Source organism: Pleurodeles waltl, chromosome 8 (assembly GCF_031143425.1).
Source record: "Pleurodeles waltl isolate 20211129_DDA chromosome 8, aPleWal1.hap1.20221129, whole genome shotgun sequence".
In the NCBI taxonomy this organism is placed as follows: domain Eukaryota; kingdom Metazoa; phylum Chordata; class Amphibia; order Caudata; family Salamandridae; genus Pleurodeles; species Pleurodeles waltl.
In genome coordinates this window covers 348,396,469-348,415,085 of record NC_090447.1, presented here as the reverse complement: position 1 = coordinate 348,415,085, position 18,617 = coordinate 348,396,469, and the positions used below count along the sequence as shown (strand labels likewise).

The 18,617-nt window shown below is 45.6% G+C and overlaps 1 protein-coding gene across 4 annotated transcripts in view; it reads left to right on the top strand.

The window, feature by feature from the left end:
• The window catches only part of USP9X (ubiquitin specific peptidase 9 X-linked), a 1,493,361-nt gene that overhangs the window by 510,863 nt on the left and 963,881 nt on the right, over positions 1-18,617 (top strand). For 2 of the 4 annotated variants that reach the window (XM_069204214.1, XM_069204212.1), the window contains exon 15: positions 901-991. In XM_069204214.1, coding sequence (XP_069060315.1) covers positions 901-991 — 91 coding nt within the window. The remainder of the gene's footprint in view (positions 1-900; positions 992-18,617) is intronic. The other 2 variants (XM_069204215.1, XM_069204213.1) reach the window with 1 other exon arrangement.

The following is an 18,617-nucleotide window of genomic DNA, read 5'->3' as shown; positions in this document are numbered from 1 at the left end:
TTATAAAAATAAAGAAAGATGTTATTTGCAAATTCTATCATCCCATTATATGAAGGATTTCTTAATGTGTTATTCTTGTAAAGATAACTAACGATGTTCTAGATACTGTCATAAGAGGAACCTCTAAACATATTTGATGTTATTAGATGTGATTGATTGATAAAAATCATACAATGAATAATCACAATCTACACTAAACTTATTCAGTTAATTTCAGTGCCTCCAGGTTTTTGTGGCTCTTTTGAAAGTCTACTCAATTGCAAATATCTGGAAGAGTTCACTAGACAACATAGTCAGTGAAAATGTTAGATTTTACCTTTGGTTTTTAATGAAAAAAATAATTTTGTCCTCTCCGTGACACGTCTCTTTAGCCTGTTCTGGTGAATTGCCGCCTCTAATATCTGATACTAAGGTTTACAGCCTTAGCGAAATAATCCAGAGCTGCCTTTGATGAAGGAAGTAGTTGTTAAAAAATACTCTTTAGTTCATGTTTTTCTTTGTGTCTGAATGCAACACCACATATGTAACTTAAATATTGCAACAGCTTTGACTTCTAAATCAGCAAGCATTGTAGACACCGGTGTCTCACGACTGATAATTTTGGAAAACTGTTGCCTTAATACTACTCAGGCGGTACTACGGTAGGTATCCCGTTCTGGATAGATTTTATTTTTTTGTGGCTTGTACCACTCACTTTTGCTGTGTTATTGTTGTGATGCGTTCAGTTTTGTGTTATGTAGAATATGCCCCTGATTTTCATAAAAAGTTTATGTAGTCACCTCTTGTATACTTTTAACCAAAGTATTAATGTTAGATTCATTTGAGTCATTTATGGTCTTTGAGCCTTTAACTGCACTTGACATACTAACACTTATCATTTATATGTACACATTTTCTCAGCAGAGCATGGAGAATATGATCCACAAACTGTGCGACCAGGCAGCAGATACAGTCATGTGCAAGAGGTCCAGGAGCGACTTAATTTTCTTAGGTATGACTTGTACTATTGTAGAATATAATTTATACATTCTGGAGGAGCACCAATGAAACTAAATGGAGAATGAGCTTTACATAGGGTTATTTTTTATTTGTTTGTTACAGTTGCTTTTTAGGGCATTTGTTTTAAATGTCTTAAAGAATTGAAAGATAAAGGTTTCATTTTATCTAGCAAAAGGTCAATCGCACTTAATAGAGCTCGGTAATAGACTAATCTAGAATGCAAAATGCATTATTCTAATGGATACTTGCTTGTGAAGATTTCTTTAGTGAACCTTGCACCAGTAGAGAGACTGAATCAGTTTTTTATTAAAGCCATTTTTACTTCAATTCAATTCATAAAGCTTTATTCGGCACATATAAATGACCATGAAAGCATGAACAAGGAAGAAAAAAAAAAGACAACAGTACATATTTACAAAGACATTGCAATTAAAACTTACAGTTATTAATTATAGTTAATGGCTCATTGAGTAATACATAAGGTCATTCATAAATATATAAAATGAATAATAAAATACATTAAAAACTCATACTTTTCCTGGAATTGATGCACTGATTTAAAAAGGTGGCAGTATAAAAACAAATATCTGCCGATTGCAGATTAAAAATTAAAGCCATGGCATGTTTAACTGTACGTGTTCCGTATTTAACAAACAGAGGTTTCAAAAATACTATACGAAAACATGTATACAGTTTACAGAACAGCAGAAGGTGCACAGTGCTCTGTGTAGATACATTATCGCACCTACATGGCCCATTCGGGTGTTTCTTAATGTTTGGATGGGCTACTAAGCAATGTGCCATCCCAAATCTTAGTCTGGTTAGCACAAACTTATGTGAATTCCTAGTCACCATAGTTAGGTAAGATGGAAAACCCTCCATTAGATTGTATCTATTATAAAAAATGACGGAGGACAAAGATCCGACTATGGTTGCTCGTTTCCTTTTTGCATAAGTTAGAAATATACTTTTCATTTCTGATTTGGAGATCGTGGTTGCTGCACTAGGATTATTTAAAATATTCAGATTAAAAATGTCTGAAAAACAGACAACAACATATTTAACCCAGGGAATATCTCGATATTTATCCAAACGTAAGCAATCCTCAACAATAGTTCTGTTAAGTAGCTTCTCATCGCCAAGCCAGAAAGACCGCCAGATCATCAATGGTCTAAGTGATATCAGATCAGTTAAATAATTAATGGCTAATTCGCGGTGGCTTAATTCAGTTGAGGCAGAGATGGGCAAAAACAGGAGCTTTTTTAAAAACATATTTTCCTCCAACTGTAAGTTGTAGGTACAGCTATAACCCCATACTCCTGCCCCATACAGAGCAATAGACACACATCTAGCTTGGTAAATCTTTAGCATATCCCTGGTTCGACGATCCCCAACTTTTGCAGCAAATCTATAAATACCATAAGCATTTTTTGCCATTTTATTCCGGATGTTATTAAATTCATTGTTCCATTTCCTGTCGTTAGAGAAGGTAATACCTAGGTAACAAAATGTATCCACCTGTTGCACCTTTTCGCCGTCTATAAAAAAGGCATTTAACGTTTTGGCTTTAGCACCGCAGGTCATGGTATGCGTTTTTCCCTTATTAATTACTAGTTTTCTATCTTTAATAAAGGAGGAAAAACTATCCATTAGTCGTTGTAATCCAACAGGTGTTCGAGAGAGTAAAACAGCGTCGTCGGCATATAGTAACACCGGCACCGGAACACCGTTGATCTGAGGAGCATCAGCATGAACCTTTTTTTAAAATATCATCAATTCCATTAATAAATAAAATAAATAAAAGAGGTGCCAAAACACAACCCTGTCTAATTCCTCGTGTAACACAGATTTTTGGAGTACATTCTCCTCTGGTTCCAAAACGTACATTGGTTTTCAATTTCTTGTATAACCTAGCGAGGAAAAAGATTATGCCTTCTGGGGCTCCTAAATTTAACAAAGTTGGCCATAAAATGGAATGATCTACCATATCGAATGCGCTGCTCAGGTCAGCAAAACAAAGATACAGGGAACCGGGTTTCGCTTCAGTATACTTCCCGATCAGTAGATCAAGATTGATGCACTGGTCGAGCGTACCTCGTCCCTTCCTAAAACCATACTGGCTATCAGCCAGTATGCTATCCTGCTCAGCCCATTCCTCTAATCTTACTAACATCACTCTACTCATAACCTTGACTGAAGAGTCAAGGAGAGAGATCGGGCGGTAATTCTTAGCGTCAGATCTACTTCCCTTTTTATGAATTGGCACAATGATTGATTCACCCCAAGTTACAGGGGCCTCAGCACACACGGCAACATTAAAAACAATGGTTAAAAGGGGGCCCCAGACATCTGGCGCAGCTTTATAAACGTCTATAGGTACCCCGTCCGGACCCTGAGCTTTCCCTCCTTTGCTAGCCCGTATACCATATTTGACCTCACTAACGGATATATCCAAAGGCAGAGTAGGCCACTTATTGGGACTAGGATCATTGACTTTATCAGAGTCAAAAATGCTAGAGAAATGTGCAATCCAACCCTCGCTAGAAACATTAGAGGTCAACTGTGGTGTTTTTTCATCCCTTAAAAAAGGCGAGTTGACCGTGGCCCAGAATAATGTACAATTTGATAATTCAGCAGCTTGGTTGAGGGAATCCCAAGCCTGTTGCTGCAGTTCACCCTTCCTCTGTTTGAGCGCACATTTATATTCCATTCTTAATTTATTTACCAGTTTTTTGTCCCTGGGCCTCGCTGCTAAAGCCTGCTTGAGGCCAGTTAGTGCGGAAGTGCAAAGGTGATTAAACCATCTCGGTCCATTCCTACTTTGCCTACTATTGCAACTGGTAAACTTGGCATCAATAGTTTTGTTAATTTGGTTAAAACAATATAAAACCCTCTGAGTCAGAACTATTTTTAAAAATAGAAGCAATGTCCAGCAGGCTCTCATTAATTATGGAGCTAGTTAAATCATCGGCTCTTTCACCAATCCATCTTAACCTTACACCGTTAGTCCTATGTGGTTCTACATTAGAAATAATAAGTTCGATGGCATCTGTCGCTGTAGATACGCATGTTTTGCATAGCTCGCCATCTGGTGTTGGGCCGGAGTGTTACAAGTTTTTCTTCGAAGAAGTCTTTCGAGTCACGGGACCGAGTGACTCCTCCTTTTGTCTCCATTGCGCATGGGCGTCGACTCCATCTTCGATTGTTTTTTTTCCGCCATCGGGTTCGGACGTGTTCCTGTCGCTCCGAGTTTCGGAACGGAAAGATAGCTAATTTCAAAGATTTTCGTCGGTATTGTTGCGTTCGGGATCGGCATAGTTAGACTCAACACCGCGTCGAAAGATCGAAGAGCTCCGGTGCCCTTCGGGGTAGTTTTTCGATCCCCCGTCGGGGCCTGGTCGGCCCGACCGCGTGCAGAAGAACGCCGATGGAACGGACCCCGTTCCGCTTCTGTCCCAAATGCCACAATAAATACCCCTATACAGACCAACACTTGGTCTGTAACCTGTGCCTGTCACCTGAGCACAGTGAAGACACCTGCGAGGCCTGTCGTGCGTTCCGGTCCCGAAAAACACTCCGAGACCGTCGAGCCAGAAGACTTCAGATGGCGTCCGCGCCGACAGCCCACCGAGAGTTCGAGGAACAAGAGGAGGAAGGAACCTTTTCGATCCACGAATCGGACTCCGAAGGATTCGACGATACACAAACCGTGAGTAAGACGTCGAAAACCACTCAGAAGAAGATTTACAAGGCCCAGGGGACGCCACTGCCACCAGGCCATGGCTCGACCCATAAATTCGGTGACCGACCGTCGGCACCGAAAAAGGCCCAAACAGTGCCGAGATCGTCCGACTCCGGTCGAGACACCGTCACGCAGCCTTCTCGGGACCGAGAAAGTGCTGGAGACAAGCATCGACACCGAGATACCGGTGTAGACACGGCTCGACGCCGAGACAGCGGCACCGACGAAGATCGACGCCGAGAGGTTTCGGCCCCGAAAAAGAAAAAAGTCACCTCGGAGCCGAAAAAAGATGCAGACAGGGTTTCGGTGCCAAAACAGACTGCAACCGACCCAGTTTCAGGCTCTTATACAGAAGAGCAATCGCTAACCTCCCAAATGCGAAAGCATAGGTTTGAGGAAGAGCTACAATCAACTGATGTAGACCATACGCAAAAGCGTATTTTCATACAGGAGGGGACAGGAAAAATAAGCACCCTTCCCCCTATTAGAAGAAAGAGAAGATTGGAGTTCCAAACTGAACAAACACCACAAACAAAGGTGGTGAAAAAGGTTACTCCACCACCCTCTCCTCCACCTGTAATTAACGTCTCACCAGCACAAACTCCATCACATTCCCCAGCTCACACCACCATGAGCCAGGGTGACCAAGATCAGGACGCATGGGACTTATACGACGCCCCAGTGTCAGATAACAGCCCGGAGGCATACCCTACGAAGCCATCTCCACCAGAGGACAGCACTGCGTATTCTCAAGTGGTGGCTAGAGCAGCACAATTTCACAATGTAAGCCTCCACTCAGAACAGGTCGAGGATGACTTTATATTCAACACCCTCTCCTCCACCCACAGCTCCTACCAAAGCCTGCCTATGCTCCCTGGTATGCTCCGGCACGCAAAAGAAATATTTAAGGAGCCGGTCAAAAGTAGGGCAATCACACCAAGAGTGGAAAAAAAGTATAAGGCGCCTCCTACAGACCCGGTTTTCATCACTACACAGCTGCCACCAGACTCTGTCGTTGTAGGAGCAGCTAGGAAAAGGGCCAACTCCCACACATCTGGAGATGCACCACCCCCAGATAAAGAAAGCCGCAAGTTCGATGCAGCTGGTAAGAGAGTCGCAGCACAAGGTGCAAACCAGTGGCGCATCGCTAACTCTCAGGCACTACTTGCGCGCTATGACAGAGCCCATTGGGATGAGATGCAACATCTCATTGAACATCTGCCCAAGGACCTACAAAAGAGGGCAAAACAAGTGGTTGAGGAGGGACAGAACATTTCAAACAACCAAATACGCTCCTCCATGGACGCTGCAGATACAGCTGCACGGACAATTAATACATCTGTAACTATCAGAAGGCATGCATGGCTACGAACGTCTGGATTTAAACCAGAGATTCAGCAAGCAGTTCTCAATATGCCTTTTAACGAAAAAGAACTGTTCGGTCCAGAAGTGGACACAGCGATTGAGAAACTCAAAAAGGACACGGACACTGCTAAAGCCATGGGCGCACTCTACTCCCCGCAGAGCAGAGGGAATTACAGCACATTCCGTAAAACACCCTTTAGAGGGGGGTTTCGGGGTCAGGGCACACAAGCCAGCACCTCACAGGCAACACCGTCCAGTTACCAGGGACAGTACAGAGGAGGTTTTCGGGGACAATATAGAGGAGGGCAATTCCCTAGGAATAGGGGAAAATTTCAAAGCCCCAAAACCCCTACTACTAAGCAGTGACTCACATGTCACTCACCCCCTCAACACAACACCAGTGGGGGGAAGAATAGGTCATTATTACAAAGCATGGGAGGAAATCACTACAGACACTTGGGTTCTAGCAATTATCCAACATGGTTATTGCATAGAATTTCTACAATTCCCTCCAAACATACCACCAAAAGCACAAAATTTGACAAAACATCATTCCAATCTCCTGGAGATAGAAGTGCAGGCACTATTGCAGAAGAATGCAATCGAATTAGTACCAAACACACAAATAAACACAGGAGTTTACTCACTGTACTTTCTGATACCAAAGAAGGACAAAACGCTGAGACCAATCCTAGACCTCAGAATAGTAAACACATTCATCAAATCAGACCACTTTCACATGGTCACACTACAAGAAGTGTTACCATTGCTAAAACTACACGACTACATGACAACTTTAGACCTCAAAGACGCGTATTTCCATATACCAATACACCCATCGCACAGGAAATACCTAAGGTTTGTATTCAAAGGAATACATTACCAATTCAAGGTATTGCCTTTTGGATTAACAACCGCACCAAGAGTCTTTACCAAATGTCTAGCAGTAGTCGCTGCACACATCAGAAGGCAGCAAATACATGTGTTCCCATATCTAGACGACTGGCTAATCAAGGCCCATTCGTTAATAGAGTGCTCAAACCACACAAATCAGATCATACAAACCCTCTTCAAAATAGGGTTCACCGTCAACTTCACGAAATCCAACATTCTGCCATGCAAGGTACAACAATACCTAGGAGCCATAATAGACTCAACAAAAGGAGTAGCCACTCCAAGTCCCCAAAGAATCCAAAATTTCAACAACATCATACAACGCATGTATCCAACACAAAAGATACAAGCAAAGATGATATTACAACTCCTAGGCATGATGTCTTCATGCATAGCCATTGTCCCAAACGCAAGACTGCACATGAGGCCCTTACAACAGTGCCTAGCATCACAGTGGTCACAAGCACAGGGTCATCTTCTAGATCTGGTGTTAATAGACCGCCAAACTTACCTCTCGCTTCTATGGTGGAACAACATAAATTTAAACAAAGGGCGGCCTTTCCAAGACCCAGTGCCACAATACGTAATAACAACAGATGCTTCCATGACAGGGTGGGGAGCACACCTCGATCAACACAGCATACAAGGACAATGGAACGTACATCAAACAAAACTGCATATAAATCACCTAGAACTGCTAGCAGTTTTTCAAGCACTAAAAGCTTTCCAACCAATAATAGTTCACAAATACATTCTCGTCAAAACAGACAACATGACAACAATGTATTATCTAAACAAACCAGGGGGGACACACTCCACGCAGTTAAGCCTGCTAGCACAAAAAATTTGGCGTTGGGCAATTCACAACCAAATTCGCCTAATAGCACAATTTATACCAGGGATTCAGAATCAACTCGCAGACAATCTCTCTCGAGATCACCAACAGGTCCACGAATGGGAAATTCACCCCCAAATTCTGAACACCTATTTCAAACTCTGGGGAACACCTCAAATAGACTTGTTTGCGACGAAGGAGAACGCAAAATGCCAAAACTTCTCATCCAGATACCCACACAAGCAGTCCCAAGGCAATGCCCTATGGATGAACTGGTCAGGGATATTTGCTTACGCTTTTCCTCCTCTCCCTCTCCTTCCTTATCTGGTAAACAAACTCAAACTCATATTAATAGCACCAACTTGGGCAAGGCAACCCTGGTACACAACGCTGCTAGACCTATCAGTAGTACCCCACATCAAATTGCCCAACAGGCCAGATCTATTGACACAACACAACCAAAAGATCAGACACCCAGATCCAGCATCGCTGAATCTAGCAATTTGGCTCCTGAAATCCTAGAATTCGGGCACTTACAACTTACCCAAGAATGTATGGAAGTCATAAAGCAAGCCAGAAGGCCATCCACCAGGCACTGCTATGCAAGTAAATGGAAGAGGTTTGTTTGCTACTGCCATATTAATCAAATCCAACCATTACACACGACTCCAAAACATGTAGTGGGTTACTTGCTTCACTTACAAAAATCTAACCTGGCTTTCTCTTCCATTAAAATACACCTTGCAGCAATATCTGCATAACTGCAGACTACCTATTCAACTTCCCTATATAGGATACCAGTCATTAAAGCATTCATGGAGGGCCTTAAGAGAATTATACCACCAAGAACACCACCTGTTCCTTCATGGAACCTAAATGTTGTCCTAACTAGACTTATGGGTCCACCTTTTGAACCCATGCACTCCTGCGAAATACAGTTCCTAACCTGGAAGGTTGCATTTCTCATTGCCATTACTTCCCTAAGAAGAGTAAGCGAGATTCAGGCATTTACAATACAAGAACCTTTTATACAACTACACAAGAATAAGGTCGTCCTAAGGACTAATCCAAAATTTTTACCAAAGGTTATTTCACCGTTCCATCTAAATCAAACAGTGGAACTTCCAGTGTTCTTTCCACAGCCAGATACCGTAGCTGAGAGGGCACTACATACATTAGATGTCAAAAGAGCATTAATGTATTACATTGACAGAACAAAGAACATCAGAAAGACTAAACAACTATTTATTGCATTTCAAAAACCTCATGCAGGAAACCCAATATCAAAACAAGGTATAGCCAGATGGATAGTTAAAAGCATCCAAATCTGCTACCTTAAAGCTAAACGACAGCTGCCCATTACACCAAGGGCACACTCAACCAGAAAGAAAGGTGCTACCATGGCCTTTCTAGGAAACATCCCAATGCAAGAAATATGTAAGGCAGCCACATGGTCTACGCCTCACACATTCACCAAGCACTACTGTGTAGACGTGTTATCCGCACAACAAGCCACAGTAGGTCAAGCCGTATTAAGAACATTGTTTCAGACTACTTCCACTCCTACAGGCTGAGCCACCGCTTTTGGGGAGATAACTGCTTACTAGTCTATGCAAAACATGCGTATCTACAGCGACAGATGCCATCGAACTGAAAATGTCACTTACCCAGTGTACATCTGTTCGTGGCATCAGTCGCTGTAGATTCGCATGTGCCCACCCGCCTCCCCGGGAGCCTGTAGCAGTTCGGAAGTTACCTTCAACTATTTGTATATATATCATTTCAACCTTAAATAAGTACATACTTAGTCACTCCATTGCATGGGCACTATTACTACAATTCAACTCCTACCTCACCCTCTGCGGGGGAAAAACAATCGAAGATGGAGTCGACGCCCATGCGCAATGGAGACAAAAGGAGGAGTCACTCGGTCCCGTGACTCGAAAGACTTCTTCGAAGAAAAACAACTTGTAACACTCCGGCCCAACACCAGATGGCGAGCTATGCAAAACATGCGAATCTACAGCGACTGATGCCACGAACAGATGTACACTGGGTAAGTGACATTTTCATTCCCACATCCACCGAACTACCAGCCCAAAGGGTAGTGTCCAGAATAATACGGTTGTGGTCACTTAGCGTAGTTACTTCAATTCTTGGTGGATCACAGTAAGAACTAATATTAGAAGATGTGATCACATGGTCAATGACCGAGCTGGTGTGCCAATTTTTAAAAGTGGGAATGGGTAAACCATTAACATCTTTATAGCCCTCCACTATTTCCAGGTCATAGCAGCCCATGAACTTATGCAGTGCTTCCCCATAACTGTTATGTCCAAAATGCGGGACATCCCAGCCGGCACTGTTAGTGACCCCACAAACCCTTTGTGTAGACAAGTCGCACAAAGTAGTAATGAAGTCCCCTACCCAGATGAAGTCAAATACAACATTCTGTTCCAGACATAGATTTTCGACAGCGCCGGCTAAGTCTGTTACTACTTTGACCCGGGTAACATAAAAAATGTTATTATAATAGTTAATCAATAAAACATTATGGTCTTTGTCATCCACAAGCCAGAGGATCTGCACAAGGTCCCCTACAGGTATATACTTTTTAACCACAATAGGACGACAGATCGTTACAAGTATAAGGAGACCGCCTTTCGCTCTACCTATACCACCTCCCAACGCCGGTAAATTGTAATAAACGAATCCCTCATAGTTAACTTCATCTTTACACCATGTTTCTTGAAGACATAAAATGTCATGGGCATTAACAAACGTTAACCATCCCGGATCCCTCTCCTTCGATTTCAGCCCTGCCACATTCCAACAAACAATAGAAATAGTATCCTTACCCCTAACACAATTACTATCAGGCACCATACCATTGTTTCGTCCCCAGTTCGCATTCTGGTTTGAATTGCTTATGTCTCCACAATCAGGCGGTGCCCTTATATCCACCGCCAATTCAATTTCTGTGTTGTTGGGCATCTCTTGGGCCATGGTATTGTCTATACCAATATCCACACAGGGAATAATAATCACCTGAGGTAAGAACTGCCCTCCCTCATTAGGTCAATCATTTGCATCCAGAGAACTTAGGGGTTGAAATCGGTTTTGCATTGAAATATCAGGGTATAGCCTGTGTGTAGCAGGGCATAATCTACTTCCTCTACTCCCATAAGGGGCATTATTATGATGGCTGTAAAAGAAAGCAAGCGAGCGGGCACACACATTATTATCAGTAATTGGTAATGAGGCAGCTCTTAATAATACAGTGGCAACATGTTGAGGGTGTTTAAAGTTTATAATGACACAGTCACCACTAAAACTTTTCTTAGAGCTCCCTATCCAATTTACCCTTCTGGTAGTCAGAACTTGATCTGAGAGTTCAGTTGGAAATCCACAATGCCTGTGCATCCAGGAAACGTTTTTATTTTTTAAAGACTTGTGGGTTTCCTGATGATTCCCCTTTGCAACAGGGGGAACATTAGCTAAAACTACCACATATGATGCGCAGTCAGGGGGAGATTAATGGCGCGCCTTCGCCTTACCTCAGTCCAATCCTCTTTTCTATCAGGTATTAAAACAACCTGGCTATCATTACAGGCTAAGGACTGTGCTGTCGGGTAGTTCTGTACAACACTCCTACTAATATCTAAACCTGTAACATCACCGGGAGGGGCAACCTGAGTATCATGATTGCTTATTGTTATTGGGGCTGACACACTATCTGCTTCCACCAGTGTTTTTTTGAGGAGATCGCCTAATCTATTAACCTCCGCGGTTAGCTGATCAATTTTTACCATAAGAGGTTTGACAATACCCTTAATCTTTAAGTCAATAATACTTACTAAGTTTTTTGTTTTTTCTGCATCTAGTTTAACGTCATCGTCAATATTTGCCGTATTATCCTCATCCTTATCTGGATTCATGAGGGGGCTAACTAATCTTTTTTTTGCGGGCCGAGCACCCCCACGTTTAGTCTGGGTCTTTCTACATGCTCTAACCACTCTAGATAGTGGGGTGGGTGGATGTTGCACTATGGGATCAGTAGAAACCTCTAGATCGGATAAGGTAGAAGTATTCTGCATAATCATTTCCCTATCAGGAACACCGGAATTAATGCAGACACTACTACTGTCATCCAGAACCAGTGGAGCAGGTGAAAGTTGCACACTAGATAATGGGGGGGGGGGGTACTAAGCCCTAGGGATTGTCTCCTCTCACAATTAATTTTACTAACAATCTTCACTAAATAATTATCCAATGTCTGGGGTATAGAGGGGACTTTTTGCTTTGACATGCTTAACAGTCACAAATTATCGCTTTAAAGTCGATGCAGCCCGATCCGGGGGCAGGAGAGGGGAACAGCAGAACGGGCCAGGTTTGTTGTCCAGGAGAGGCAGATCGATGAGGACTACCTGTCTAGTGCAGTGGGCGATCCCAAGTGAGAGTCCGGCTCTGGGAGCGGGGAGAGCTTCAGGTTTGCCAGGAATTTCTTTTGTTATCCGGTTTGTTTGTATGGGAGCGGGGGAACAAAAGCACTATGCAATGTTTTCATCAAAAACAAACTGAAATGCAAACGAGAGCCCGAGGCCAGTCTTGAAACCACCGGAGGCGGAGTTGGGGGCGCTCTCCTCCCGGCCCCCAGATGGCGACGTTGAGTGTGAGGGTACAACAGCCAGGCGGACGCAGGCTAGTGGAGGCAGTTAGCTCCCAGGATACGCAGCGGGACTCGCAGGCCGCACAGCTCCGGACCTTCGGCTTCTCCCCCCGAAAGCTCCGACGCGCGGCTGAGGATCAGTGGCTAGCCTCAGCCATCTTGTTTCTCCTGTAAACAGAGCCGGTCGCAAGACTGTCCCCGGCCCACGCCGTACCTCCACCCCTCGGCGATGAGCTTCTGGCGGTGCCCTGGCTCCGGCGGATCCCTCAGGACTGATCAGAAAGGCCTGGGGGTCCGGCTCTTCCTCCGTCTCCTGGCTGCAGGTGCCCCTGGGCCCTGGGAGGAGCAGGGGCGGCTCTGCTGCCGGCCGGGGTCCCGGACGGGGGAGTAAGGGGAGCTGCGGGCTCTGGAGAGGGGGTGGGAGGCCGGCCTCCCGCAGGCTCTGGCGCACAGCCCTCGGCTCGCAGCACACACTGAGGTCGGGGCTCGCGCCGCTCCTGCCCCCAGATTCAGCCGCTAACCTGGACTCAGGTCAGTTAAGCGGGATATTCTCAGTTCCAGAGCAAAGCCTTCATTCATAAGTTGCTGTTCGTGAGGGGGGTCTCGTGCCAGTGCTCTGTCTGCAGGCGGCAGCAGCCGGGTCTGCCGAGGCCAATCAGCTGCGCATGGTGCGCGCTCCGGGCGCAGAGCCGGTGCAGGCAGGGCGCTTGTCTTGGAAGCGGCTGCTTCCTGCTTCTGCTTCCTGCTTCTCCGTGCGGCTTGCACCGGCACCACACAGGCGGGGCTCTTCGGAGCGGCACAAAAAGATGGCTGCTTCTCGGCACTCTCAGCTGAGGCTGGACTCCGAGATTGAGCGCTCCCGAGCCGAGTGCCAGTGGGAGCGGATCCAGAGCCTAGTCGGGCAGCTCTCCTCGAAGAGTCCGGACCCTGCAGGCGGTGAGTTGGGCTAGGGAGCAACCGTCTGTGTCAAGAACTACAGATCAGAGCAAAATGAAACAGAGGCTGACGCCGCTCCGTCCGACAGTGACGCCCGGAGGTGTCTAGCCACAAACTGGGTTTGAGTCAAGTAGCACCATTTCCCAATCAGTTTTTTATTAAAGCCATTTTTACTTCATTTTCACTGGGAGGTGCTTAGTGATGTACTAAGCCAAGAATGCACCAAAAATGACACTGTGTTTACATTTCACAGTTGCTTCAGTGAGAATAGTTACTTTTCCCCCCGGTTCTATACATGTTGCCATTGGTAAGTTTTCTCATCAGTGTTTGACTTTTCTTGGAGAAATCTTATATTTTCTGTTTATCTCCTGCAAAATCATTAGGATTTCAGCCCTGTTGGCTGGTGACTTTTCACACCCATGTGTTTGTCTGCATTTACAGCACAAAACCAGGTTGTGTGTGTTATCTGCTTTTCCCTGAACCCAAAGGCTTTAAAGAAAAAGGTAGCTAAATTTATGATGGTGTCTTTGAAGGGTCTGTGGCGGTCCCCTTCCTGACATTGAAATTGATCAAGCTTTAGAGTCAGTACAGATTTCCTATTTGTTGTAAGAAGCATAAGAGAGCATATGCACTCGCTATCAAAGTATTGTACGTAGATCCAAACAGAGGTTTACTTCCGCTTCACTGCAGACCTGGTGCTGAAGTCCATACAATTACCAAGAAAAAGAGCTGATGTTAAGGATTTTGGGGACATCTTATTGGCAAGTTCTGCAGAGGGTGCTAACACACTTTGTTTGGTTGTTAAGACCAAGTGACCAGACTCCAATGAACACCAGGGCAAAGCGGTTGACTTAGGTCACAGTTCCATCTGCCTGATGGTATAGGGTTCTGCCAGAAAAGCCTAAGGCTACCCGGAAGCCTTTTCTGCGATCCTGCCTCATAGAGAATGGACGAGCTCTGGCCCACTTGGGAAGAGGGTGTTCTTCACTGCCTTTCTGGCATTGTGATCTCTAAATGCGGTCTGCCTCTTGGACAGGTGCACCCATGCCCTCTAATATACGACAAGCAAAACCTTTCCTGCCCAGTCCACGTTGGACAGGAGATGGCCTGTAGGAAAATGGCTCCCTGTTGCTGTTACCCCCCACTTTTTGCCTGATATTGATGCTGACTTGACTGAGAAGTGTGCTGGGACCCTGCTAAGCAGGCCCCAATACCAGTGTTTGTTCACTAAAAATGTACCATTGTTTACACAATTGGCACACCTCTGGTACACAGATAAGTCCCTTGCAAAAAGGTACCAGTGGTATCAAGGGCCCTGTGACCATGGAAGGTCCCTAAGGGCTGCAGCATGTGTTGTGCCACCCTAAGGGGCCCCTCACCTAACACATGCACACTGCCATTGCAGATTGTGTGTGTTGGTGGGTAGAAAAAGGCAAAGTCGACATGGCATCCCCCTCAGGATGCCATGCACACAAAATACTACCTGTGGCATAGGTAAGTCACCCTTCTAGCAGGCCTTACAGCCCTAAGGCAGGGTGCAGTATACCACATGTGAGGGCATAGCAGCTGCATGAGCAATATGCCCCTACAGTGTCTAAGTCAATTCTTAGACATTGTAAGTACAGTGTGGCCATACTACGTGTATGGTCTGAGAGTTTGTCAAAACAAACTCCACAGCTCCATAATGGCTACACTGAATACTGGGAAGTTTGGTATCAAACGTCTCAGAATAATAAACCCACACTGATGCCAGTGTTGGATTTATTACAAAATGAACACAGAGGGTATCTTAGAAGATGCCCCCGGTATTTTACCCAATCCTTCAGTGCAGGACTGACTGGTCTGTGCCAGCCTGCTACTGAGACGATTTTCTGCCCTTTTGGGGTAAGAGCCTTTGTGCTCTCTGAGGACAGAAACAAAGTCAGCACTGGGTTGAGGTGCTTCTCACCTCCCCCTGCAGGAACTTTAACACCTGGTGGTGAGCCCCAAAGGCTCATGTCTTTTGTTAAAGCACCCCAGGGCATCTCAGCTAGTGGAGATGCCCGCCCCTCTGGACACGGCCCCCACTTTTGACAGCAAGCCCAGAGGAGATAATGAGAAAAACAAGGAGTCACCCACCAGTCAGGACAGCCCCTAAGGTGTCCTGAGCTGAGGTGACCCCTGCCTTTAGAAATCCTCCATCTTTAGGGATGTGCCCCCCTCCACTCAGGGAGGATGCACAAAGAGGGTTTAGCCACCCTCCAGGACATTAGACAGTAGCTATTGGCTGCTGCCCTCCAGACCTGCGTGAGACTTCACCCTCTGCTCCCAACGCCCCTGGCTCGAGCTCCAGAGACCCAACACTACAGGGAGGACTCCCAGGCGACCTCGTGAGTAGCCCGAGACGACCCCCGTGGACCCCCACATCGATGAATGCAGAGAGAATCCAGAGGCTCCCCCAGGCAACTTCCTGTAACAAGGAGCCCAACGCCTGGACCAAGTACTGCACCTGCAGCCCCCAGGACCAGAAGGAACCGAACCTCAGTGCAGGAGTGACCACCAGGTGACCCTCTGGCTGGCCTGAGAAGCCCCCCCGTGCCCTGCCTGCACCCCATGAGTGGCCCCCGGGTCCCTCCATTGATTTCAATTAAAAACCAGACGCCTGCTTTGCACACTGCACCCGGCCGCCCCTGTGCCGCTGAGGGTGTGTTTCGAGTGCCTACTTTAAAAAAAAAAAATAGTCCTGCTAGGGCCTTGTGTAAGTCCCTGTTAGCATTTCTTTTAGAGTTTAAAAGATTGTAAAAGTTTGGATTTAAATTCTAGAAGTCGTTTTTAGATTCTTAAAACGTTATCCCAACTTTTAAAGTGATAAGGTCTAGCACAGATGAGATGGTGGTGGAACTCAACATCACCCTTTACCTGCATCTGTGGAAGTCAGAGTTAAGGACTCTGTTAGCTAAAAAATATAAAGACTGGGTCCAACCTTACCAAAGGAAAGCGCCAGGAGCTTTTGGCAGAGTTTGCGAAGGACCACCCCTCTGAGGATACTCCTGCAGAGGGGAAAGTAAGTGACCAGGATGATGATACCCACCCTCCTGTCCTAACTAGGGAGAACAGGGTCTCGCAAACCCTGACTCCACAAATAGTCAGAGACTGGTTCTTTCACAGGGGAGACCATTAACTCTGGAGGCATTGAGGGCAGCCTCAATGAAGATGACTTCCTGTTAGCCAGGATGGCCAAAAGATTGGCTTTGGAGAGACAGCTCCTAGCCATAGAGAGGGAAAGACAAGAGATGGGTTTAGCTCCCATCTATGGTGGCAGCAATATAAATAGGGTCGGAGAAAATACTGACATCCTAAAAATCCCTAAAGTGATTCTAACAAAATATGAAGATGGTGATGACATCACCAAATGGTTCACAGCTTTTAAGAGGGCTTGTGCAACCTGAAAAGTAAACAGATCTCACTGGGGTGCTCTCCTTTGGGAAATGTTCACTGGAAAGTGTAGGGATAGACTCCTCACACACTCTGGTAAAGATGCAGAATCCTATGTCCTCATGAAGGCTACTTTGATTGAGAGTTTTGGATTCTCAACTGAGGAGTACAGGATTAGGTTCAGGGGGGCTAAAAAATCCTCGAGCCAGACCTGGGTTGATTTTCTTGACTTCTCAGTCAAAGCACTAGATCGTTGGATAACTGGCAGTGGTGTAAATGATTATGATGGGCTGTATAACTTGTTTATGAAGGAACATCTGTTAAGGAATTGTTTCAGTGACAAACTGCATCAGCATCTGGTAGACCTAGATCCAATTTCTCCCCAATAATTGGGAAAGAAGGCAGACCATTGGATCAAGACTATGGTGACCAAAACTTCCACAGGGGGTGACCAAAAGAAAGGGGTCACAAAGCCTCCCCAGGGGATGAGTGTTGAGACATCCAAGGGAAAAAGTCAAGAGTCTTCTACAGGGCCCCAAAAACCTGCTCAGTGGGGTGAGTCCAAAGCCCTTTCACAGTCCTCAATTGGGAATAAGGGTAAATACTTTGATCCTAAAAAGGCCTGGTGTTGCATCTGTACTCAGCATGGACACCAAACTGGAGAGATGGCCTGTCCCAAGAAAAGTCCCACAACTATTACTCCAGTTAGCTCTGGAATAGCCAGTCTCCAAGTGGGATCAACAGTGTGCCCAGAGCAAATCAGGGTTCACACTGAAGCCCTCTCTGAGGGTGGGGTGGACCTAGCCACACTTGCTGCCTAACATGCAAAAATACAGGCAGCAGCTCTTGATCAATGGGACTAGAGTAGAAGCCCTGAGGGATACAGGTGCCAGTGTCACTATGGTGACAGACAAACGGGTTTCCCAGGACAGTACCTGGCTGAACAGACTTTTCCAGTCACAAACGCTGACAATCAGATTTAAGTCCATCTCATGGCAATGGTAACTTTAGAATGGGGAGGGGTCACTGGCCTGAAACGGGTGGTAGTGTCTTCTGCAATCCCAGTAGAATGTCTGCTAGGAAGTGATGTAGAGTCCTCAGCATGGGCTGAGGTAGAACTCAAAACCCATGCAACCATGTTGGGTATCCCTGAAGTGGTGTGTGTCAAGACAAGGGCACCGTGCAGGGTGAAAAAAGTGCTGGAGTCTGGAATAATGGCCCAGCCTTTCAAGAGAAAAGGAAAGAAGACTGGGGAACCAGCTTCAACAGAGCAAAAGAAGCAGAAACTCTCTTCCCAGGAAGATGTTCTATTCCCTGAGGGAACTGAGTCCATGGAGCTGAGACCTTACCAGGTTGAGCTCTTGGGCCCAGGGGGACCCTCAAGGGGACAGCTGTGTAAGGGGCAAGAAACTTGTCCCTCTCGAAGGCCTAAGACAGCACGCAGCTGAGCAAGATAAAGGAAATGTCAGTAGAACTCACAGGGTCTATGGGGAAGATGTACTCCTTTACACTGAGGCAAGAGATCCCAAACCTGGTGCCACTAGGAGAGTGGTAGTGCCTCATGAGTTTAGGGAGTTCATTCTGACCTTAGCCCATGACATTCCCCTTGCTGGGCATTTGGGACAAACCAAGACATGGGAGAGATTAGTCAACCATTTCCACTGCCCTAATATGCTAATATGTCCCAGAAGGTAAAGGAGTTTTGCACCTCCTGTCACCTGTCAAGCCAGTGGTAAGACAGGTGGCCATCCAAAGGCCCCCCT